Here is a 26,603-nt window from a genome sequence, read left to right as displayed (position 1 = left end):
AACTATGGTGCAAGGTTGATTGCATTGGCACTAGGCTCCAAATTATGCACCAGTGCAGACTGAAAGGACACAAATGCATTTTATCTCATAAATCCAGTGTATTCCTGCCCTTTCAAATTGGCGTAGGGCAGCACAGCAAAAAAAAAAAACCTTGTGGCACTGCTCTACACTATTTTTTGTAAATATGCCTCCTAGTGTATAAAGGATCATCAGTTCTCAGATTGAAGTTCCCCAAAATAATCAGCTTGTTCCAAGTAAGTCCACAAGTAAGCAAAGTGTAAAAATGAATCAATAATCATGATATGTGGCCTTAGAGGGTGATAAATGCTCAGCGAATAGTTTGGTGCTACCAAGAACGGGAGTACACTATAACCTTGTTTGCAATGCTAAGCAGGATTTGTTGGAGCCTATTTGGTAAATGGTTTGATGCCTGGTTGGTTCTAAGCACTGTTATACGAGGAAGTGATAATTCAATTGTTTTGTGATGAGATTCTTGGAGACGTTTTTTTTTCTGAACGCATGTAGCTTGCCCATCCTCTCACAGGATTCCAGAATTCCGTTTTGTTCTCAAGTTGACCATATCATACAGGTGCAGTAGTACAGTAATGTGTTCACCTGGTGGCAGTGCAGGAACATTATTGTTGACAGCGAGGATGATGCAAGAGAGACCGTAAATCTGTAGTGATGGAGGCCAAGCTGGAGGTGGTTGCAAGTGGGAGATTTCTTATATGTTAACAGGAGAAGCAGAATAAACGTGGTGTTGGAGAACGCACCAGTTAACTTTGGGTGTTAGATCAACAATATTTCCCTCGAAATAGGGGCTTCACACAGGCCTCAGCAGCCCCTGTGGCACTGGGCGCCCCCCACATCACAGTCTTCCAGGGGGTGGGGGGGGCACCATTTTGCATTACCCCTCTGCACTGAAAGACTAATACTTCTTAAAGTATTACCTCAGAAGCAAGATTCAACATATACAGTGCAATTTCAAGCAATCGCTAAAATAGCAATTCCCTATAATTGCCACTCAATTTTGCGAATCGAAAATTGCGATTCCATAAATAGGAAATCGCAAATAGGGAACTCCTATTTGCGATTCCCTATGCACATGTATCAAGCATTTCCTAAATGCAAACTGGGCATTTAGGAAATGTAATTAGCACCAACTCCAAGTTGGTGGTAACCATTTGCAATTTTTAAAATTGCATTAGAAATGCATTTTTAAAAGTGCAATGTAACACACATGCCCCTAGAGTATGTGTGCACTTTACAAGTGCACAATTACATTTTGGGGTGCCTTAAAGGGGGCCTTAGGTCCTCTCCATCCTTGGTTTTGCATTTCCTGATTTGTGATTCCCTAATAAGGAATCACAAATTAGGAAATGCAAAAATATTCATTCCTATTGGCCTGAAGGCCCAAAGGAACGAATGGAGTTGCATTTCTTAATAGCGATTACCTAATAGCGATTGAGACTCTGTGGGAATCGCTGTTTTCCTACATACCATTTCGCATTTCTTAAAGAGCAGTTTCTTAAAATTCACTATTCAAGAAACGCAAAACAGTACTCTGATACATCTGGCCCTAGATGTTCACCATCAAATTGCATGGCTTTGCGATGATACTGGACCGCTGTCTCAAACACCGAGATAACGAAGTCATGGGTATCTGTGGAGTAATGTGCTGATGTTAATATGTCTACTTGCCATGTCAGCAGTGTCCAATTGACAATCTAGTCCAGCAGTGGAACTTGCCTTTCCCCATTTAATGATTTCCTGAGTTCTCTTTCAATAAAGTTTTGGAAAATATTCTGGCACTTTCTTCATCTCCTACTACTGCCTTGTGTCATGTTGCCTCAGTACATTCGATAAGCAATTACATTGCTGCTCCAAAAGTCTCTCTTATATCTGCTGCATCTAACTTTCAGCAGTCTTTATCTGGGGTGAGTCATCCCTGTGCTTTCCATGAATGCCCTTTTGCATACAGTGTACACAACTGCGGAATCAATAAATACATGGTCTCCTACGTAGGTGGTGTGTCGGAGCTTTAACTTCCTTAGATGTGAGAGCATGAGTTAAGAAGGGATCTTGAAAGGCTTAATGTATATGCTTCAAAACAGCCTTCTACATGATTTGTGTTTTTTCAGTGGGGGGTAAAGGTCCAGTAAGGAAGTCATAGTCCTCCTCTTCGTTCACTTAACTAGTTACTCATTGGAAGAAAGCCATTTTTGAATTACTGCATGATAGGGCAATGTCTCGTCAGATGGAGTAGCTTTTATTGATATGTTTACAGTTGTTCATCTTCTTCAGAATCTAAACAGTTCCTGCTCTGAGTATCATACTCATGTTCTCCCATTACTGGGCCCTGATCTGGCTTTTAGGGATCTATAATCTCCTTGCTCTAAATCAGTATGTGTAAACCTAAGTAGTGGCCTCCATGGCGGTATGGCCATATGTGATGAAGAAAAAGATGATCTGCGCTTTTTCAGTAGGGAGCAAGTTCTGGAGATACAGCCTCCTCTTCAAAGGTTAACTTTCTGTGCTTCTGTCTGTGGTTGCAACTGCAATGGTTGTCTCTCTGGTGATTGAGCCTCACCCGTAAAGTGTCTGGGTCATTGATTATCCTAGGTTTTGTTGCTGTATGTTGCATTTTTCGCTCCACATTGTTGCCTTTTTTGTTTGCAGATTCAAACCAGTTTTAAGTTCAAAACACTAGTTGGCTCTAAAAGGTCTTTGGTACTCCTTGTGTTAGACTTTTCCATGTCTCCTTTAAGGGCTGATATACTCAGTGCCCTAAGGCTTGCTTCGAGGTTTGTCAAAGTCAATCACCACTATGGGGTCAATCTTCGCACTGAGGTTGGTCCTCTTTTCAAGGTAGTGTCTTATCCTGGGGTCAAAGCTCCTTTTGAAGCCCATCCTCTCTTTGGTAATCCACTTTGCCTTTGCTAGAAGGTGTGGAGAAGACCCTTGGTGGGCAGTACAGGTTTGTAGGTGCCCGTGAGAATCATGATCTCAGGAGTGAGAGCCCTGTTCATGTTCAGTTCTCTGTGTCAACATTTATGATGTTGGATAGATCAATGTCTTCCTCTTCATCTCCAAACTCAGGATCAACACATTTCTCCTCATAAGCACCCTCAGGTGACCCAGTAGGGACTGTAGCTGTAGGAACAATCTGTCTCTTCAATGCCAAATAGTTTTTTTGCTTTTACAACTTTTAAACATTGTGATCACTCAACAGACCACATAAAAATCTGACCAAACTATTGAGTATTATAAGATCGACATATTTTAAAAAGAGTATTTCACATAACTTCCTCTATACCAGTCATTCTCTTGAGACCTGTCACCTGTCCTTTTGTTCTTCAGTAAAAAGTTTAAGTAAAATGTTATCTGTGTATCTTGTCGTGCCACTGAGCCAGTGCCTTTTTATTGGTTGTCTTGTGCAGTTTCCATTTGGAGCCTTGTACAACAGCTCCAGACCTGATGGTGAAAAAAAGAAGTCTAAGATGGAGACTGTCCTGATCCATTGTTGGTTTCAAAGACGTAATCACAATTTAATCCCTGCATGCTCTAAAAGGAACGATTTGAAGATAGAAAAAATGAGATAATGTAAACCTAACACTAGATGGCAAGATAGGCAGGGTTTAAAGAGTATTTTTCATAACTCCCTCCTTCTCATTCAAACTGTCCTCTTGGTTTTCAGTACAAATTGAAAATAAAATGCTATTATTCTGAGTATTTTGCTGTGCTCTTGGGCTGGTGCCTTTTATTGGTTTTCTCGTGTGCAGTATCCAGGCGGAGCATTCTGAAACAGCTCCAGACCTGAGGGTGGACAAAATAAGTCTTAAACGGAATCTGTGTCCAGATGTATTGGGGCATTTCGAAGACTTAATCACAATTTGTTCCCTGCATGCTCTAACTGGAACTTTTATGAAGAAATTAAAAAAATGTAATATTCCGAACCTAAATGTCAAGGAAAGAAAAAATGTGATATTCCGAACCTAGATGTCAAAAAAGCCCATAGAGTTCGAATCTAAAGTAGTACACACTGCAAAACAATTGTAACAGGTAAGTAATGATTTTCACATTCTGCATAAAAACACTACCTGGAATTTGAAAATCAATTCATTAAGTGCACTTCGGCTTAAGCAAGTTGCTCATTCTCTGGATGAATCACTGCAAGAACCCATGTTGTCAGACCCCCACTAAACATTTAATTTGACCCCATTAAACATTTAATTTGCCTGTAGAGTAGTGAGGGGACAACTTTTAACATGGTCACTTTTCGAAAGGAATAAAAGAAAACCAATACCAGAAATATGACACACAAAGCATGGTTCCAAATGTTCTTTCATAATCTCATGAAGTCGCCACTGCACACAGTTCTCAGAACAGTGCCTTTTCCCTCCAGGTGATTATCAATCCCAACTTTGAAGTGGCGGAAACGGACTACACGAACAACGTGATGAAGTGCCGGTGTCGATACGATGGAATGCGCATCTGGATGTATAACTGTCATACAGGTAAGACTACAGATAAGAACACACATGATAGAACTCGGGGCAGACTCAATCAGCAAACTGATATTCATGTGACGCAGCCATTTGGCAATGGGTGGGACATTTTCTTTGCTTGTGTCAGGTGCCTAGTTACGCCTTGACAACCTGGGGGGCATGTTGACAAAAGGCAGCGCTCAAAGTGCATTAAAAAAGGTATGGGATCTATGATGCTGCGGGCAATGAGGTGGGATTAGTGAACGGGTGGTGTCAAAGTCGTGGCTAAAAAATAAAAATATTCGGTAACTTTTAAATGGTCTTTTACCTTCAGGTAAGTACATATAAAATAAAGCACAGCTTGAATGAAAAATAAATGCAAGTTAGGTTAATCAGTGGGAAATGCGCTACTGTACATTATGAAGCCTTGTAGGAAGCTGGCTCTTTATATGGTATATCAAAATGAGATCTACTGTGGAAAGAGTCCAGGGATACCTTTACTAGTGGACAGGGCCTGCTCTAGCATCCCAAAGGTGCTCTTTTTAGGGGGTAGTGTGGTCAAGCAGCCTTAGGCATATCAGAGAGGAGTGTTAAACATCTGCTAATACACACACAGTCAATAAGTGAGACACACAACTCAATGAGGAGATCCCCACCAATTTACAACAATAACAATGATCTTTATATATGTTTTGGCACCAGAATCAATATGATCATGTAAGTGCGTTTTTCAAGAGAAATCATTATAGTTTAGAAAAGTCGGCACTTCTTAAAAGCTACAATGTTAACCTATGGAGGAAAAACAAAGACAGCATACAGATAGAGTACAGCAACTTACAGGACCAATCTCCTGGACTTAAGATAGCTATAGGGCAAGGTCCAAGACCACACCAACAGGTTACACCGGACGGCAGTGGGGCAGCTGGGTGTGAAGGTCCAATACAATATCGGATGGCCAGTGTTAGTCAATGGGGATCGTCCGGTTGAAAAGAGGCTGCAGGTTAAAACTGGGGATCCAATCAGGGTGAAGCAGCAAGTGTGTTCAGTTCTTGCAATGCTCGGGGATGTAGGGACACCAGTGGGCCTCTTCTCCTCAGTCTGGGGTGTCCAGGTGCAGAGGGTTCCTGGACTGTTGGATGTCCATCATTGGGGGTGGTTGTGGTGGAGGGGGCCCACAGACACAGGCTGCAAGTGTGGTCTGAGGGACCAGTCTGGCTCAAACAACAGGTGGGCTCAAGTCTCTTGAGCCAGGGGGACATAGAGGTTCCAGTGGTCCTCTTCTTTTTAGTCCAGGGCATTCAGATGCAGAGGTTGTAGTGGACCATCGTGTTTCCGACGCCTGAGGTGGTTGAGGGGGGCCTGCAGAAAGAGGCTGCAGGCTCCAGCTTGAAGGTTGCAGTGGGAAGACTCACTATGGTCTTTGTCCCTGTAGAGGCTGGGGACCACGCTGGCACCATTGGCCCACTTCGACACAGGCTGGGAGGCTCGGTGCAGTGGTGCTGTGCAGCTTTGGGTTTTGGCAGTCTGGGAGCCCTTTTCAGCGGTTTTTGGGTGCCTGCAAGGATGCAAGGGAGCAGCTCCCCTACTCCACTGGAGTTCTGTGTGCTGGGGTGATGGCTGGCAGTCCTCTCAGGCTTTTGGAAGTTTGAGCAGCTTGAGGACAAGGGAACTTTGGCATGATTGTTGTAGTTAGCAGCCTGGCTGGCAGGATTGGCGCTAAGTGCGTCACTGGTCTTCAGTTCTTGCTGTTGCGTCTATGGAGTGTCCTTCTTCTTCATGTCAGTGAGATCTGATTTCTTGGTGCCAGGGCCTCCCCTAAATAATGAATTTAGGGGCGTTAGGGGAGTGTAAAGTAGTAGTAGCCAATGGGCTACTTACCCCTGGGGTCACTACGCCCCCTACATGACCTCTTCCTGTAGGAAGTGGGCATAACCCTGTCCCAGATTTCCTAGTTCTGCCATCAACAAGATGGCAGACTTCCAAAAGTTGTGTCCACATTAGGCAACTCATCTTAGGGAGTGAGACTGACCTGAGAGGTGAGCGTGCCTGTGACTACTAATTTTCCCACCTGTCCAGGTGCCAAATGGGCCCCGTGGGAGGGGGTCAGCATCCTTTCCTTTGAGGAAAGGCAAATTTACAGATCGAGGGCGGTGGGCTTCTTTGAAGCCCTTTACCCTGGAATGCAGATATGCAGGTCATCCTGTTAGGTGGGGTGTGCTAACACCCCTGCCAGAGCAGGCTTTGTCTCTGACTGCCCAAGAGCAAAGGCTGTCACCCCTGGGGGTCAGAAATATGTCTGGTGGTAGCAGGCTAGTTAGAACTAGTCAGCCAGCATTTGGGTAGATGGTAGGTTTTCAGGGGGCACCTCTAATGTGCCCTCTTGGTGTGTGTATTAATAAATCCATCACTGGAATCAGGGAAGGCTTATTAATATGAGATGTGTAATACCAGACATCCCTATTTTCAGTGAAGCCATCCTGTAGCTGGGGAACTTGTACCGACCAGTGTCCAGCACATGCAATTATAAAGGTCTCCCTGATCACTCGCTAGATCTGAGAATCGACAAACATAGCAGGGGCATATCAGTTCTTGCAGATATGTCCTCACATGTAATATAATGCACCCTGCCTTAGAGCTGTAAGGCCTGCTGAAGGGGAAACATGCGTATATTGAATGCAGTGTTAGAGGACATTGCACACAGGCTGTGTGCCATGCCACGTTTTCACTTTTAGCTGCACCAAGACATGCAGTTTACAATGGCAGTCTGCCTGGGCTAGGTGAGAGGTCCCTGAGGGTGACACAATGCATGCTGCATTGGTATGCATTGCTCTCTTTGGTATCGATGCCCTACGTACCACGGGTACCGTTTACTAGGGACTTACAAGGATGTCAAAAGTATGTCCAATTGGGGAACAGTTGCATAGTTTTTGGGAAACAGATTTGGCACTAGGGACCTGCTAAGCACGAACTCAGTGCACTTTCAGTCAAAATTGCAACAGTTACCAGGCAAAAAGTCGGGGTGACCATGTCAAAAAGAGGCAGTGCCCTAAAACCTCTATTAATTAATGCAATGCAGAGGTCTGTGTGTGTAACCAGAGAAACTCAGAGTTGATTTCTTGTTGGTGCAGTTTAGATTAGAAATTTGTGTATGTTTAGTGCTTTAAGGTCCCAGTCTGTGATAGAACGCACTGTGAATATTTAAGTCATTATTTTAAACTTGCATTAGATGCAGTATAAAATAGGCTGCTATAAAATTCACAAAAAGGCCAAGGATAGGGTGGGGACTTATCCGGCGTCAGCCTTGTCCCTGAATGCAGCCAAGGCTTTTGACACTTTGGAATGGAATTTGCTGTGTGAACTCCTGCAGAGGATGGGCATTGGCCCTAACTATATTGGGTGAGTCAAGTTGCCATATGGCGTGCCATTGGAGCAGATTAGAGTTAACGCAGTGTGCTCCAGTCCATTCATGCAACATGAGGACACCAGGCAGGGGTGCCTGCTATTGCCGATGTTGTTCGTTCTGGCACTGGAACCCTTGGCGTGCTGGGTGCCGGACAATCCACTGGTAAGCAGACTAGACTGGGGAGAGGGATGGGAGGATAGACTCTCCCTCTATGTCGACAATATCCTCCTGTACATGACTAATCCTGAGGTTACCATTCCTCGGATCCTTCATATATTTCATCTTTATGGGATCTATTCAGGTTTCAGGATCAACTGGGGGAAATCTCTCCTCTTCCCCTTATGTGCATGGACTGCAAGCCAGCACCTCCCAGAGGACATGGTGGTGAAAGATGTGGGCTTTAAATATCTCAGCCTCTATGGTACCAGACGGACTGATCCCTTTATCTCTGTCAATTTGCACTCCATACTAGACCAATTTAGGGACAATGTGCAAACTAGAGATCTCTTCCCCCTTTGATGTGGATTGCCATGTCGGTTTGGGGCAGCTGCTAGATTCCTGGATTGGCAAGGGAGGCCCACGTTGATGACACCACTCTGGGACAGCACTATGCTGGCTTAGTTAGGGAGGCTTAAGGGGTTCTCTAGACGGGACTTAATCAGGATCTCCTCTCTGGGACATGTCTGGAGAGAGGGGAAGCTAGCCTTCTAGGAGACATTGTGAGAAGAGTATGAAATGGCACATGGGGGTTTCTTCACTGTCATCATCTGAGACAGCCCTTGAAGGTGCATATGGAACAGGACACACCACTGGAAGATGCTTCACTCCTATAGGATAGATTATTGACAGAACCATTTGCAAGAGTGCGATCTCCCTCACATCTAATAAATTGTAGAACAATGCCCCTGACCCCCTGATGAAGCTGACAGAGGCGTGGGAGGTAGATGTAGGCGCTATGGAGAAAGAGGATTGAGAGGAAGCGATTCGATCATTGTCCAGGGAGGTAGCCATCAGAGTGCACTTTTGACTAGTGCACTTGAATTTATTGCCCAGCTCCTACTACACAAGTTTGTTTATAGATAGGATGAGACGGGCATCCTCTGATAGGTACAAAAAGGGCTGTGGGTTGCAGGGGGTTTATCACATTCTCTTTGGGACTGCCCACAGCTGTGGGGCTTCTGGGCCAGGGTTCGGGTGTGACTCCAACAGGGGGTGAGTCTCTGTACCTAGACCACAGTCAGAATGGTCCTCTTGAATGTGTTGGGGGAGGAGAATCCAGGCAAATATCCCGACTTCTTCCATTCTGGGGTTTGCAGTGGCTAAACGCAATATTGTGTTCTTGGTGGCTGGGTGTTGGGGCAGCTGAACCACTGAGTAGAGCGGTGGCAAATGGATCTGGATTGGTGCAGGGAGGCAGAGCGCCAGGTCTTTGATGGTAGAGGATGTCCCTGTAAGTGGGAGAAGGTTTGGCAACTGGGGGAGGAGCTTTAGGGGCCTCATTAGCGGTCGGTTGGAGAAGGAATGATTGTGTTTCTAGTATTCAAATCCATAGATCTAGTATATCCTTTGTCTTCTGGTGGAGGGATTTAAAGGTTGGAGGGGCTAATCTAGGGAGTTTACCTGATACATTGTTGTAATATCCTGCATGATATATGACTGACATGGGGTCTGGTTGTGTTTTTACAAAATATTGTTTCAAAAAGTAAAAAAGGTCACCAATAAAAAAGTGCTACAAAATATAGATTTTAGTAATACCCAGAATGTACGTTGTGCAATTTCTTTAGAACTTTCCTTTAAAAGGACACACTCCACAGCTGAGCTGAAAATGTCCTTGCAATACCACCCAAAAATAATAAATCTGTGTGATCAGGAATCTTCAAGTGAGTCAATCAATTAAAGCCAATATCAGCTTCCAAACACCACTTACATTTGCATATTAATTGTGCACATTTAGATTTTTCAGACAACCAGGCACCGTTGCAAGAAGGCTTGTTAAGCTGTCAGCTTGCCCTTTGGTTTCACAGCATAAGAGACTCCCTGCCTTACACTTCAGCTGAAGCTTTTCAGTTGTCGAAATTAAATTAAGCAACCGGGGATGGTTGGCTTTTCACAAAAAGGTGGGGAACTGTTTTCCTTAAATTAAAAAAAGTATAGGCACATTGCCCCCCCCCCCCCCCCCCCCACAGATCCTGCCCTCTTTAACCACTGCCAACATGGCTGGACTGAGAAACCAAAAGAAGGCCTGGCAAAATGTTCGAACCTTCCAACTCCTTCTCTCCTCATCTTCCTCTTTGATCACTTTCTCTCTGCCTTCCACCTCCTTCCCTGTCTTGAGCGAAGCCTCTCTGTGCCTGCTTCAATTAACCTCGGGGAGTTGGGGAGACTGGCAGAGGCATGCAGAGCAACCTCCGCCATAGAAATCGGCCTCCAGGAGCTCCAGGCCATTGGGGGAATACCCAGTGGAATAAAAGGCCTTTCTGACCCTGGTTGATAACGCTTGTATGCAGTGGTGAACTGCATTAAAGAAAGTATGGGAACTGTGATGCTGTGCGCCATGTACGGGGCAGGGTGAGTGGGCATGGGGATGGAGGTCAAAGGCGTGACTAAAAAAAAAATGTGAAAGTTTTTTTAGTCTTTTACCTTCAGGTAACTACGTGTAAAATAAGGCACAGTTTACATGAAAAATAAATGCAAGTTAAGTTAACCACTTGCAGGAGGAGTGCTAGAGCTATCCCCGTGGGCCACCAACTTACCTCCCCCTTGGCAGGGATGGCAGCAGAAGCACTTCCGCTGCCACCCCTGAGCCCCCCGGTTACATCTGATGACATAAGCGTGCATCGCGATTGTGCTGCAGGAATGTCCACTAGACACCAGGGATTTTTTTATTTTATTTCACATAAGGGGAGCGGCCCCTTAGGCAAGGGTCGCTTCCCTGGGGGGGGGGGGCATTATAATTTAGGCCATTTCTGCCTCCCTTGAAGGCAGATTGGCCTATTTTAATTAGACCCATCTGCCCCCAAGGAGAGCAGAAACCACTAGACGCCAGGGATTTTAAAAAAAATATTTTACATAAGGGGAGCAACCCCTTAGACAAGGGTTGCTCCCCATGGGGGCATATTATTTTAGGCCATTTCTGGCCTATTTTTCTTAGGCCCAACTGGCCCCGAGGGGGACAGAAACCATTAGGCACCAGGATTCTTTTTTGTATTATTTTACATAAGGGGAGCGGCCTGTTAGGCAAGGGTCTCTCCGCATGCAGGCATATTATTTTAGGCCATTTATGCCTCCCTTGGGAGCAGATAAGGCTATTTTTATTAGGCCTATCTTCCCCTTAAGGGGCCAGAAACCACTAGACACCAGGGATTTTATGTTTTGGGATTTTACATAAGGGTATTGGCTCCTTTGGCAAGGGTCTCTCCCCATGGGGGCATATTATTTTAGGCTATTTCTGCCTCCCTTGGGGGCAGATAAGCCTATTTTTATTAGACCCATCTGCCCCCAAGAGAGGCAGAAACCACTAGGCACCAGGGATTGTTGTGTGTGTTTTGTTTGTGGGGGCGGCCCCTTGGGCAAGGGTCACTCCCCCTGGGGGCACAATCCTGTTGGCCTTTTCTGCCACCCTTGGGGGCAGATTGGCCTAATTTTATGAGGCCCATCTGCCCCCCAGGGAGAGCAGAAACCACTTAGGCACCAGGGATTGCTGTTTGTGTGTGTGTTGTTTGAGGGTGGCCCCTTGGGCAGGGGCGCTCCCCTTAGGGGCACATTACTAGTGGTAATTTCTGCCCCCCTTGGGGCAGATCAGCCTATTTTTATTAGGCTCATCAGCCCCCAAGGTTGGCAGAAACCACTTATGCTCTAGGGCTTTTTGTGTGTGTGTTTTGTTTTGGAGGGCCGTCCCTTGGGCAAGGGTTGCTCCCCATGGGGCACATACTGTTGGCCATTTCTGTCCCCCTCGGGGGCAAATCAGCCTACTTTTATTAGGCCCATCTGCTCCCAAGGGGGGCAGAAACCACTTAGGCACCAGGGATTGTTGTGTGTGTGTTTTGTTTGGGGGGCAGCCTCCTGGACAAGGGCCGATTACCTTTGGGGGGGCATTAGTTTTGGCCATTTCTGCCCCCGTGGTGGCTGATCGGCCTATTGTTGCAAGGCACATCTACCCCCAAGTTGGCAGAAAGCCCACTAGACACCAGGGAAGATTTTTTTTTTTTTTAAAGAGGGTGGGGGTATGGCCAAATAAATGGGGACAAAGTAATTCTGCCCACCAGGGGACAGATGGGGTAATTACCTCAGATCTACCCCATGGGGGGGAGGCAGAAAGCCCACTAGATGCCAGGGAATTAAAAAAAAATAGAAGGGTGGGGGCTGCTGACCACTATGGGCATAATTATGCCCCCCACCCCAATTGAAGGGGGCAACAGTCTTTCAGCCCCCCCCCTGCAAACGAAAGCATCTCATCCCAATAGCAAGTAAGAGGACACTTGACACTTTTGGGTTTTGATTTTACATATGGCCCAAGAGCTTGGCTAATTCCAAATGTCATCCCATTTGGATTGGTGAACGGCTGCACTTTTTAACTTTGGTACTCTGCCACCTAGAAAAACCTACCAGAGCTAGACACATTTGAAAAACAAACATCTGGGTGAGTCCAGGGCGATGTGCTTCACATGCACCACACACCATTTTCTTACGCACAATACCCTGCAAACCTCCAACTTTGCTTGAAATCACACATTTCCCTACATTTTTGTGATGGAACCTTCTGGAATCCGCATGAATCCACAAAATTCCTACCACCCAGGATTGTTGCATCTACACCGATAAAAATTCTGCCTTACTTGTCAGCCTAAAAACATTTGGGAAAAAAGTGCCCTTTTGGACCCCTTTTGGTTCCCCCTCAATTTCGAAGTGTTTATGGCCCTTCCCCATCACAGGCACTTGGCCCGCCTACACAAGTGAGGTATCATTTTTATCGAGAGACCATGGGGGAACGCTGGGTGGTAGAAAATTTGTACTGGTGCGGTGATCCAACAAAGAAATGTGAGGAAAATAAGATTTTGTAGCTAAATTTGAGGTTTGCAGGAGATTCTGGGTTGGAAAACGCTGGGGGATCCATCCAAGTCACACCTCCCTGAACTTCCTCAGGTGTCTAGTTTTCAGAAATGTCTGGGTTTGGTAGGTCTCCCTAGATGGCTGCCAAGCCCAGTAATAAAAAGGCAGATGCCCCCCTTGCAAAAATATGTCGTTTTGTAATAGATAATTTTGATGTGTTTTTGGCCCTTCCCTGTGGCTGGCACTAGGCCAACACACACAAGTGAGGTACCATTTTGATCAGGGGACTTGGGATAATGCTGGGTGGAAGGAAGTGTGTGGCTCCCCTCAGATTCCAGAACTTTCCATCACCGAAATGTGAGGAAAAGTATTTTGTTAGCCAAATTTTCAGATGTGCAAAGGATTGTGGGTGACAGAATATGGTGAGATCTCCACAAGTCCCCCCATCCTGGATTCTCCTAGGTGTCTAGTGTTGAAAAATGTGTGGGCTTGGTAGGTTTCCCTAGGTGCTGGCTAACCTATAGGCTACAATCCACAGCTAGGCACTTTGCAAGAACGCATCCATTTTCATTGGGAAAATTAGATACGTACACATTGATTTTTAGGGTGTTTCCTGTCTCGGGCACTAGGCCTATGGGAGGCTTGGGGGAATGCTGGGTGGAAGGAAGTTTGTGGCTCCCCTCAGATTCCAGAATCTTGCATCGTTGAAATGTGAGGAAAATGTGTTTTTTCAGACAAATTTTGAGGTTTGCAAAGGACTCTGGGTGACAGAACCTTGTGAGAGACCCACAAGTCACCCCATTCTGGAGTCCCCTAAGTGTCTAGTTTTACAAAATGTATAGGTTTGCTAGGTTTCCATGGGTGTCAGCTGAGCTAGAAGCCAAAATCCACAGCTAGACACTTTGCACAAAACACGTTCGTTTTCATTTGGAAAATGTGATGTGAACTGATTGAGTTTTGGGGTGTTTCCTGTTGTGGGGACTAGGCCTACCCTCACAAGTGAGGTACCATTTTTATTGGGGGAATGCTGGGTGGAAGGAAGTTTGCAGCTTCCCTCAGATTCCAGAACTTTGCAGCACCATAATGTGAGGAAAAAGTATTTTTTAGACACATTTTGAGGTTTGCAATAGATTCTGCATGACAGAACTTGGTGTCTAGTTTGCAAAAATGTATAGGTTTGCTAGGTTACCCAAGGTGCTGGCTGAGCTAGAGGCCAAAATCCACAGCTATTCACTTTGAAAAAACTTGTCTGTTTTCATTAGAAAAATGTGATGTGTCCACGTTGTGTTTTGGGGCAATTCCTGTTGCAGGCACTAGGCCTACCCACACAAGTGAGGTACCAGTTTTAACTGGAGACTTGGAGGAATGCTGGGTGGAAGGAAGTTTGTGTCTCCCCTCAGACTCTACAACTTTCCATCACCGAAATATGAGAAAAAACTGTTTTTTTGCCAAATGTTGAGGTTTCCAAAGGATTCTGGGTAACAGAACCTGGTGAGAGCCCCACAAGTTACCCCAGCATGGATTCCCCTAGGTGTCTAGTTTAAAAACATGTACAGGTTTGGTAGGTTGCCCTAAGTGCCAGCTGAGCTACAGCCCAAAATCCACAGCTAGGCACTTTGTAAAAAACACATCAGTTTCCAATGAAAAATGTGATGTGTCTATGTTGCGTTTTGGGGGTTTTCCTTCCGCCGGCCTTAGGCCTACCCACACAAGTGAGGTACCATGTTTGTTGGGAGACTGGTAAGGCGAGGCGGTAAAGCCGCGGTCAGAAAAGGGGAACCGGCGGAACCTGCTTGCAGCGCCGCCATGGGGATTCCGACCCCCTTCCCGCCAGCCTGTTTCTGGCGGTTTCCACCGCCAGAACCAGGATGGCGGGAACGGGTGTCGTGGGGCCCCTGGGGGCCCCTGCACTGCCCATGCCACTAGCATGGGCAGTGCAGGGGCCCCCTAACAGGGCCCCATACAGATTTTCACTGTCTGCTTTGCAGACAGTGAAAATCGCGACGGATGCCACTGCACCCGTCGCACCCCTGCAACTCCGCCGGCTCCATTCGGAGCCGGCTTCCTCGTTGCAGGGGCTTTCCCGCTGGGCCGGCGGGCGGCCTTTTGGCGGTCGCCCGTCAGCCCAGCGGGAAAGTTGGAATGGCCGCTGCGGTCTTTTGACCGCGGGGCGGTCATTCGCCGGTAACCGCATGGCGGGCGGCGACCGCCGCGGTCAGAATGACCGCCTATATCTGCACATGTTGTGGGATTGCATTGCTTCTGACTTTTGGGGTCTGTAGCTGAAGTTGTGACTCAGCAATTATATTCTAAAATTACCTCACAACTGGGTCTGTACTTTTCATATATCTCCTCACCAGCCTATTCAAAAACAGTGACCCGCACCCTAAATGTCCTCTCCTGCCTCCACCTCCTTCTCTGCTTACCAGCCAAAATCATCCTCCTCCTCCCCAAGACACTCAGGGCCGCCAATCTGAATGAGCCAGATACATTTTGGGTGTTTTTTGGGGGGGGTTTGCTGCTGGTTACCACCAGACCCACATTGATGGTATTTGCATTTCCTAAAGGCCATTTTGTGACTAATCGCAATAAGGAAATCCTTTGCACATGATGTTAGTGATTCGCTATTTGGAAATCCCTATACAGGATTTCCTATTCAGAATTTTCCAAAATGTGATTTCTTCTAGGTAGACATTGCATTTTGCACCACTGCAAATGCCTTTTGTACATACCAAAATGGAATTTTGCATTTCCTAACAGCGCTAAACAGAGATTCACTCCGCCAAGGAATGCAAAATGCCTACGTACATATCGCCATGTGTGACTAACAGATGAACTACAGTCCAATACAGTAAAAAAATAAAAAAGGTTTCAAACCAATTGAAAGTTCAATCATGAGGCTCTAGCTCCGTCTATTGGGAATTTAATTTATAACTGAGCAGTAACAAAATCCGTCTAGGTAGGTACTAAGGATAATTTCACAAGTCAAATTTAGGACGCTTGTGCGTGTCATTTTATTACTTTATTCGCAAGAGATTCTGTCACTCATTACCAGTGCATGGCTAGAAAGATGATTATCATCACAACTTTTAAAATTCCACGGGGATCGGAATTTCAAAGGTGCTATGATCATCGCCCGCGTTGCTTTGCACACCAAAATCTGCATGTGCCAGTTTCTACCAGGCATTTACCACCAGGAAAATTAGGCAGGTTTCACCTGTCGAAATTTGCAAGGCGAAAATTTCGAGGCATGTGATAACTACTGCAAACTCGTAATTCTGATTCCTTTACAAACAGTAGTTTGCGCAGGGATCGGAAAAGACAGACCACTCATAATGAGGGCCGTTGTCTTTGATTGGTCATTTTATCCCAAGTAGTTAAGTCAATGTAATGAGTTTATTATTTTATCACAAGCATCTCCTGACTTCCTACTTGGCTCTGCACACGAGGCAGTAATATGGTGCAAAGGCAAAATGATTCTTCATTTTAACGTGGCGATGTCACTGTGCACATGGGGAATGTACCTTCGAGATTGCGCCAGAACAATCCATATAAAGACAAGCATCTACTTCCTCTTCTATATCAAGTGCACATGGGGTCTAGAAGCTAGAGCTCACAATATTTTCCCACTCATTGCACTCCCTTTTTTTAAAACAGTCCCTAGAGTACTTATGCCTTGTCACTACCCTAATGTCATGCCATCGAGGAGAATAGCACAGTCTCAGCACAGAAGGCTGATCTCCCAGCCATATCCCTATTTATGTTGAGATGAAGAATTTCTTACATTTGTGTTATTAAAAGGTGCAGTGTGTGAAATGTGGCAGTGCAGCGTCAATGAAGTGTAGTAGCAGAACGTAACTCAGTACTCATCTATTAGAAAACAGCATCTTTTCTTCATGAAATCCTCTTTCCAGCATAGCAAGCTAACCTCGGTCCATGACACGTGCAGACGAAAATATGCTGTAGCACAGGGTGCATAGCACCACTAGTATGGCAATGTGAAATGTAAGTGGCACGTTCACGTAGTTCATTCACACCAAGAGAAATATACATAGGGCCATGCAACACAGAAAAGCAACTTGTGGCCCTGCACTGTCTTGTGTGAAAGGGAGAGACCAGAAATTAGCTGTATCTGCTAATACATAGTTGTGGTTGCCTAGCACTAACACAAGCACACTTCCACCATGTTGCAAGGATGCCTGCATTACAGGCAGTATTGTATTGTGCAGAAAGGGATACTTTCCAACATAAAAACAATCCTTAGAGGTATATTCCTCGATTTATATGTGCTGCCGAATGAAGCAACATGGAAGGAGGAAGTAATAAGGAGAAATAAAGATATTTCTCCTCTTTACTACTCTTTCAGGTAGGCACAATTTTGGTGCAAACCCAGGTTTACAAGTCCATGTAAATCTGAGTTTGCCTCAAAATACATGAGTGGATGAATGGGAATGCCCATGTGATACCTACTGGATACAAAGTAACGTAAGGCAGTGCTACATGCTGCGGTGTTACTTTGTATTCACTTCACCAAGGAAATCAACTTTGAATGTCTAAGGAAATGCCAAAAAGGACTGTGCATCAGGGCTGTGCTACAAAAGTGAGACAACCCAACGCAAAATCTTAGTAAATCTGGGCCTTAATTCTCAAGAACTGGAGGCATAAGCTACATACCACAACCGCTCTCCCATTACCTTTGCTGCCATGCTTGTCCACATTTTTCTCTGGCACTAGCTCCTCGCTTCTTCTCTTTCTGGCCTTGGAGTATGTCTTCTTCTGACTGAATAATTTATGCCACTCTCCTCCTCAGCCTAGTCTCAGCCTAGGGACAGACTGGGCATTTGAGCAGTTTTTTGATGTGCCAGTGTTCCTTTCCATCAAAGGAGGCAATGAAGCAAGTGTGCTCTTGGCTGTGCAAACGTGTTTTAAATTTGTTTTAGTTTAGTTTTGTAATTCACTTTTTCGTTTCGAGAGTATCTCTGTCCATTTTTTCCAGGATTTATATTTAATACTTTGACCTACTGAATTGTATTCAGCACTCCACATGAGGCCATGCAAACCTATCTTAAGTGTGGAGAAGCTGCTTTACCTGCTTTGTTTCCGTTCAATTTTGTTTGTGAGTGCTTAGCACTAGTTTTGGGCTACTTTAAGAAGTTTTTTGAAGCGCGTGATAGCATTTCAAGTTTGTTTAAATTAGGCCTTACCTCCAGTGTTGAACAGGAAAGTAAAAGTGTGCATGGTGCCACTCTGCAACCTAGGGGATTATGAGCTGAGCACCAACTCCCTGCCCCTTCAGCAAACCAGTTGCAGATTAAGTGGTTGGCTGTGCCCAGAGTAACATGAACAGGCCTTCTTCATCCCTTGTAACTATGAACAGCCCCTTAAGTTTGGAAAAGGATAATGAAGCTTCATTTGATGACCTGTGCTTCTAAGACTTCTAAGAAGCCATGGTCTAAGGCCAGAGCAAAGTTGGTAAGAGCAGGCGGCTTTTGGCTGAGTAGTCAGCTTTTTGCTGTTCATTTTCCCCTTTGAATCTGTTGTTTGCATGTGCATTCTTGATTAGGAATTCCTTTTTAAAAACTGTAATAAAGTGACAAAAGACCAAAAATAGTTAATCAAAAACTAAATCTACTTAACCTGTTTTTGTTTGTTTCAAATTGTCTTTGTGAGTCTACTTACCATTTGGGTTTGGGCTATTTTAGGGTTTTTACTGTTTAGGATTAAGGCTAGGGTTCTCTTTGCTCCGGGTCACCTGATTATAAAGGTTATGTAAACATAGGTTTTAGGTTGTCCAGATAAAGGATGCTGACTCTTTGTGCCTGGAAAATATGTAGGGCCAGAACTCTGCTCAAAAACCCATCTAAAACAGGAATGGAGATATATCTCCCTCACCTGCAAGGTAAGATAACCATTTACTCCTGGAGTAAGTCCCACTCCCTATCCCTCCCTCAAAACCACTATACAACATTACAACACACCTCAACAGCTCACTCTGATTTCACATTCTCAATTTTTTAATCGTACATGCATCCATATTTGCATCCTACCTATCCCACCTCTATCCTTCTCCCCCTACTCCTTTATGCAAAATTTCACACCCATATCTTCTGTCCTCTCACACTGCTTCCCCAACTAACTACAGCAATCCCTGTGTCATTCCCCACTTACTTCCCACCCACGTACATTTCCTTTACACAGTCAATACTACACCACCATCTATCGCCTCTCCACTGTACTCTCCTCTCCTATTCACATTTATCCTACTTTTGTTCTACCATCTTCTCTCTCTCTTCCTATTCCTTCATACCAATCTTACTCCCTCCACTGCATGCTAACTCCACCCCAGACACACACTCCTACTCGTCTAGCTTTCCTATCCTAACATACCTCCACTCACAATTCCCCCTCTTAATCCATCTAATCCCTCCCCCCTCTTGCCATTAACATCTCCTATAACACATTTGTTGTACAAAACTACCATAACTGTTAAAGGCCCTTACTCTCAAACACACAGGCCCGTATTTATACTCCGTTTGCGCCGAATTAGCGTCGTTTTTTTCGACGCAAATTCGGCGCAAAACTTACACCATATTTATACTTTGGCGTTAGACGCGTCTAGCGCCAAAGTATGGGCAAATAGCGTCATTTTTTTGCGTGAACGCCTTCCTTGCATTAATGAGATGCAAGGAAGGCGTTCCCGTCGAAAAAAATGACGGCGACGCAAATGCGTCGTATTTATACTCCCGGGCAAAAATCACGCCCGGGGGTGGGCGGGGCAAAAAAAACCGCATTTGCGCCACTTTTTAACGCCTGGGTCAGGGTAGGCGTTAAGGGGCCTGTGGGCTCAAAATGAGCCCACAGGTGCCCTCCCCTGCCCCCAGGGACCCCCCCTGCCACCCTTGCCCACCCCAGAAGGACACCCAAGGATGGAGGGACCCATCCCAGGGACATTCAGGTAAGTTCAGGTAAGTATAATTTTTTACTTTTTTTAATTTTTTTTGGTGGCATAGGGGGGCCTTATTTGTGCCCCCCTACATGCCACTATGCCCAATGACCATGCCCAGGGGACATAAGTCCCCTGGGCATGGCCATTGGGCAAGGGGGCATGACTCCTGTCTTTACTAAGACAGGAGTCATTTAAATGGCGTCTGGGCGTCGAAAAAAATGGCGCAAATCGGGTTGAGGCGATTTTTTTGCCTCAACCTGACTTGCCCCATTTTAAGACGCCCTAACGCCATTTTCCCCCTACGCCGGCGCTGCCTGGTCTACGTGGTTTTTTTCCACGCACACCAGGCAGCGCCGGTCTGCTAGCGCCGGCTAACGCCATTCCATAAATACGGCGCCCGCATGGCGCTTCAGAATGGCGTTAGACGGCGCTAAATTTTTTGACGCTAAACTGCGTTAGCGCAGTTTAGCATCAAAAAGTATAAATATGGGCCACAGTGTTCTACATGAACACATTCCACACATACAACCACACACCACTAATCCTCATCTAACACCAAAACACAACTCACCACCAAAAAGATCAGACGTTCCCATGCTCAGGTCTCACAAACTCCATCCTCACAATCTCCTTCTCCAACTAACACCTAAATGACTCATCACATCTCAACATTACACTCAAACCCCACCATCAATGACTCTCATCAAGTGCTCATTCTAAAACACTAAAACTCGACTACCACACTCTCTCATCACTCCTTACTCCTACCCTTTACATTTTCAACGAACTACAACAATCACACAAACATTGCATCAGTTAACTGTGTTTCAACACATCACCAAAGCATAATCCTACACCAACAACAAATTCACAGACAGTCTGGCACTCTCTCTTCCTTCCTCCCTTAACCACCATATAAAATCTCCTCTACTAAATCTACTTGAGCAGGATAGCAAAGATGAGAAATGCCGCAATACCAGAATTCAGCAGCAAGAATTATTTTACATCTAAATATACAAATCAAAATCTCCCTTGTCCTGAAGGCTCTTCACTGGCTCCCAACAGCACAACAATACTCTTTCAAACTTTTGTGCAATACACACACAGCTATTAATGGCAAAGGACCAAAATTCATTCAATCAAAAATCACAAAACACCCCCAACCCAGAAACCTGTGATCCACACTGGCACTGCATTTAATAATTTGTGCTTACATGAAAAAAAGGTTGGTAGCACTACGTTCGGCATTCCAACATCAAAACAATGGCATTTCCTGCCTGCAATAATCAGGACCATATTTATACTTTTTGACTCAAACCAGCGCTGGTTTGCATCAAAAAATGTACCGCAGGCTAACGCCATTCCTATGCGCCATGCGGGTGCCTTATTTAAGGACTGACGTTAGCCGGCGCTGCGGGCTGGTCAGAGTTAAAAAAAATGACTCAAACCAGGCAGCGCAGGCATAAGGGAAAATGGGGGTTGTGCGTCACAAAATGGTGCAAGTCAGGTTTGAGTCAAAAATCATGGCTTAAACCGGACTTGCACCATTTTTTGATGCACAGCCCCCATTGAAATGACTCCTGTCTTACTAAAGACAGGAGTCATGCCCCCTTGCCCAATGGCCATGCCCAGGGGACTTCAGTCCCCTGGGCATGGCCATTGGACACAGTGGCATGTAGGGGGGCCCAAATTAGGCCCCCCTATGCCACTTTAAAAAATAAAAAAATAATACTTACCTCAACTTACCTGGGATGGGTCCCCCCATCCATGGGTGTCCTCCAGGGGTAGGCGAGGGTGGCAGGGGGTGTCCCTGGGGGCAGGGAAGGGCACCTCTGGACTGCTTCCATGGTCTGAGACCATGGAAGTGAGCCCACAGGTCCCTTAAGGCCTGCCCTCACCCAGGTGTTAAAAAACGGCGCACATCAGGCTGTGCGCCGTTTTTTAAGGCTTGCCCCCTCCTGTGCATCAAAATGACGCAGGAGTATAAATAAGGCGCACAGACCTTAAAGTCATTTTTTGGATGGGAACGCCAACCTTGCATGTCATTAACGCAAGGCGGTTTCCCGCATCCAAAAAATGACACACATGGAGGTTTTTGGACGTCCGCGGGGTCAGGCGTCATTGTTTAAATATGGAGCTAGGTTTGCGCCGAATGTGCATTAACATTTTTGACGCACATTCAGCGCAAACAGAGTATAAATATGCCCCTTTGAGTTCAGAAGGAAGTTTATGAGCTGGTTATTCCCAATGTGATCAACCAAAGAATCCATACGTTCTCATTTTCTAACCACAGACAGAAAAGGAAGAACTAAATCAGTAGATTTACAAACAACCTCTGTTGTCAGAGAGAAACACATTCCCTACACACACACACCACTCCTGTATCTGTCTGAAACAAATACAATGGAATGATAAATGGAAATCCCAGGGACTGTCTACTCCATAAAAACGTGCCAGACAAGCCTAAAAAGACCCACTATTCGGACATACTGCATCATTCAGTAGCCCTTTAAAAAAAAAAACACAAGTACAAATTCAAATATTTTGAATAATGTTCAATATCTAAGTAAGTAAATGGACAGAAGGTATTAACACCATCAGCAGCTAAGTGAATAACCCTAGATGCAACAACTTATTATCACTTGCGCACGGATAATCAGGTTTTAACCTTTCTTTTCCACGATTTATACTTCCCCAGATTGCATCCTATCTCAATATTTAAAAAACACATGAAAATGAGCCCATTTTACCTATGGATTTTTCTTTCTCCTTTCTATTTGAAAGATACTCTCCTTGCACCCTATCCTCTGCCCGCCTTAGTACCTGAGTGTGCACTACCCTATCAAATGCCTGCCATCATAGTCTCTACTATACTGCAGTAAACTAGCCATACCCACTCCTTAAAAATCATAAACTGTCTTTCTGAGTAACCATTCCTGCATTACCTAACATTTTTTAAACCTATTTTCTCATCCTACTCCCATAAATCATGGTTTTCTTTTCTGTGTAACCTCTGCTTGCAACCTCATAGTATCTAACCTTCTCCACCCTGTTTACTTATCCCATTTTCCCCAAGTGAATGAATTCACTCTAGTAACTACTGGTAACTCATATTAACTTAATTAACCACTAATAACTGGAGGAAATGCTTCAGTTCCCTCTGGGCACATGACTAATCAAATAACCAACGAATGAAACCTGCGTGTGAGTCTTTTCCAGCTATGTTGTGTTTATTTGTTTATTGTGACTACTAGTAACCTCAAATGATGCCTTGAATACAGCAGAATGTGTTTGAAAGTGCGGTCGAGTATAAAGTATTGACTTGACCAGGAAAATAACACCCATGGCTGATTTAAACCTGTAGTGTACTCTTTCACATTTTATGATCTTTGGTCACCAACATGTCTTTTCTCTTTCAGGTGGCTCTTTCAGTGCGGAGACAGAGGACAAGTTTGAGCATTTCAACGGACTTCTAAATAACCAGTTAACCTCTCGATAAAGATTCAAGTTGCCCCATTCTCTATTTAAGGAAGCAGATCTGCCCAGTCCGCTGGTTTTCCCTTGATCGAATGCACACGGATAAAAGTGGAACTATAAAACGAAAATGGAATACTTTTCATGAAGTCTCCAATATGATTCGAAGTGGCCTCAAATCCCCATCGGACTGTGCTTTTTCCATCTGTGATATGAAGGGGACGTTGTTCCGGATTTGAGTTCCCACTGGCTTTGTACCTGCTAGAAGGTCCACAGTGGACTACGCCAACATATTTTCCCCGAAATATGAAAGGGAAAAAGATTTATTTATGATGTTTTACATTATTTTTAAAACATTTTATGCAGTGCGAGTCACCTACTCATTTTAACGTATTGGACTCTTTGCATGAAGCCATCTTGTAAATAATTGATAGTACGGGTCCTTTTCCCTGTGCACGCGGCATCACTTCTTTGACACGTCTGTGTTGTGTTTGTGTGCGCCTGCACACAACTCTGCATACTGAGCACCAAACTTCTGGCGTTGCTCACCATATGCTCCATGACCCCCCTATTCCACACCTAGTGCAACTCAATCTGAGATATGTGACGTTTCAGCGAGCACGACCCGTTTAGACATTGAAGCCACCTCTGTGCACACAGGATCCACCACAATCACCTTGTGAACATATACTTCGAATGTACCTTGCTTATATTGTTCAGCTCTGCCTCTGCTTACATTATTTAATTCTTTATCTCCCAAGTCCACCCAGCATGCAACAGCAGAAAATATATTTTTTTAAAATCAGTTTTCAAAGTGCTGACCTTCACCCATCATTCAATACTAGATTGGAGAGTAGGGTAGGAGACCTATGGTGCTGCATACAAGGGGTGGGGAAACACTGCTTCCTGGACTGTGTCTGCATCAGCTTCATGAGCCAAGTGACATTTTCAAAGTCTGTGACCTGATAACGGGTTGACCATCAAAACGACCCAAATGTTTTTCAACGTGTAAGAGAACTGCAAATCCACTCAACGTCTTTTGCATTGATATACAACAATGGAGCTATGCCCGCTTAATGCAACTTTTGAATTTAGCTAGAGACGTGCCATCTGTCTAAAAGTAAAAAAATACTAAAACACAGAGCCAAAGGATTGTGTCGAACCTTCAGGCTTTCTCCAACTAAAAGATTTTAAATTTACTACCTTGTGACCTTTCATTTGCAAGGTGTATTTCCTGTGCAACATGACAAGTGTCATGGTTCCGGAAACAGGCCTCTTATGGTGTGGCTTTGATGTTAGGCAGTAATGATTCTGCATCAGCTCTCAAGCATGGTCTGATTTGCAGAATCTTTTTCTTTCTTGGGTTCTTACACAGAAACCAGGTCGCAAGCATTTGGCACAAATTTCTGCATACATTATTTTCCGGTACTTGATGCTTGCACTGTTTATTACGACATTCAACCACTTCTCATTCCGTAGTCTCTTGAAATATGCATGCTTCTAAAAATCTTTCCTGCTTGCATTCTAGCATGCCTAACTCAGATACCAATGCGAGCCAAAGAGTGAGTCTTTTTACTGTGGATTTTCAGACTAATTCAGAAAGTTGGGAGCTGCAAGAAACAGCCAGCCTAGTCTCGTCAAATACCAAGAAAGACTTCCAGAATAGCGCTCACTGATGTCACAGCAGGCTCATAGAATCCTTCTTATTGTACGTTTTATCAATGATGACCTTGCAAATGGAATACTATCACTGATAAAATAAATCCCCTTTGTACTTATTGGTTGCCATCAAACAATACATTAATTAAATGTACTGGTTCCTTGGAATTCCCAACAAAGTCTCCACGCAACAACTACTTATCATCATAGATTCCGTAAAGCCATATGAGCTCAGTGACTTCAGAAGAGATTTGTACCGTTCCTTCAGAGGCCACGTACCTCAACTGGTATAGAACTCCAGCAACAAGTATCAAAGCACACGACTATCGAACTTAGATGCAAAATATTAACCGCACCCACACTACCGATGATCTTTTCTAAACACAGAAGAAACTCCAGTCTGATGTAATTCTTAAGACTGGGCTTGAAGGTACCCGAACGCGAACAGTCCTAGTCAAATCTCTACTAACATAAAAATACATAAGAAGCAGGGGTTCTGTGTGGCGGCCACACTGCGTGACATATGCACTTTGGGAAAATGAACAGCATTACGGAAATCAACTAGTTCGGTGGTTGTTAGCAGCATTACAAGAAACAAACACCCTCTCCAAAGGGGGGGGGGGGGATGAAATTCTCAAGTATTCCATGTGTTTTAAGTTGAGACTCATCTAGTGCCCATTCCACATCTGTTACGCTGTATTACCTCTGCCATTTTACGTGGCTTCTATGTGGTGCTAAATTTAAAGACACAAGTCTTAATTTGTTTTTTAATAGCACTTTTTATGTTTTTTGTATGTACACGGTGTATAGCCAACGATACAAGCACAATAAATATTTCTGTGCACCTACCAACCTTTTCACAATATCCTTTTCACAGTCAAACAGAATCCTTTTCTCTACCGAAATTTTCGTTGAGCAGTGGTTCTTCTGTTTCTTGTGAACAGAATCCTTTGCTTTAGCGAGATTTTTTTAACGAAATGGTTCTTATATATTTTTAAGCATGTCATTTACATCTGTGCGTTATAGTTTAATTACAGCTACAACACAATATGTTTTCCACATCATCGTCGTATAAAAAAGGACATAAGTTATTGACATGTATTCTCAGAGATATTAAAATAAAATACTTTACTGATTCCATGGAGGCCACTAATCGACGTATGTAATTGTTTTTTACAGTTATATTTTTTGAAAATGAAAAAGGTGCTTATGAGTGTTCCTCTGTTTTATGAGGACACATTGTGTGTCACCTGTGAACAATTGCACATACTTGAATGCAAAATGTTTCCTTTTCTCCCGAATAAACACGTCTGATGTAAAGTGTTTTTTCATTATCTTTTAATCATTTGAGGAAAGAAGTATTTCGAAATACGTGATTGTGGGTCTGAATGGGCCTGCGTATGGTGAGGTATTTATCGCACCCGGTATATAACCATGCCCGATATGGCATTTACTTGGTGCTGTAATCCCTCAATTACACTTGGAAATTAGGAATTACAAGTGGACTCTATTCTATGTCTCCAAAGTCAGCATATAATGGAGTCTTGCCCATGGTTGCCCCCGGGCAAAGTTCAGCGGAATTGAC

The 26,603-nt window shown here is 44.5% G+C and overlaps 1 protein-coding gene across 1 annotated transcript in view; it reads left to right on the top strand.

Moving 5' to 3' along the window:
• Positions 1-26,338, top strand: part of LOXL2 (lysyl oxidase like 2) — a 408,112-nt gene extending 381,774 nt beyond the window's left edge. Inside the window, exons 13-14 of the mRNA XM_069214120.1 lie at positions 4,406-4,517; positions 23,305-26,338. Coding sequence (XP_069070221.1) covers positions 4,406-4,517; positions 23,305-23,384 — 192 coding nt within the window. The 3' untranslated portion in view covers positions 23,385-26,338. The remainder of the gene's footprint in view (positions 1-4,405; positions 4,518-23,304) is intronic.
• Positions 26,339-26,603: the final 265 nt, after the last annotated feature.

The sequence above is a fragment of the Pleurodeles waltl genome, chromosome 11 (genome assembly GCF_031143425.1).
Source record: "Pleurodeles waltl isolate 20211129_DDA chromosome 11, aPleWal1.hap1.20221129, whole genome shotgun sequence".
Lineage (NCBI taxonomy): Eukaryota > Metazoa > Chordata > Amphibia > Caudata > Salamandridae > Pleurodeles > Pleurodeles waltl.
Note: the sequence above shows the minus strand (reverse complement) of the source record. Positions and strands in the feature narration are given on the sequence as shown.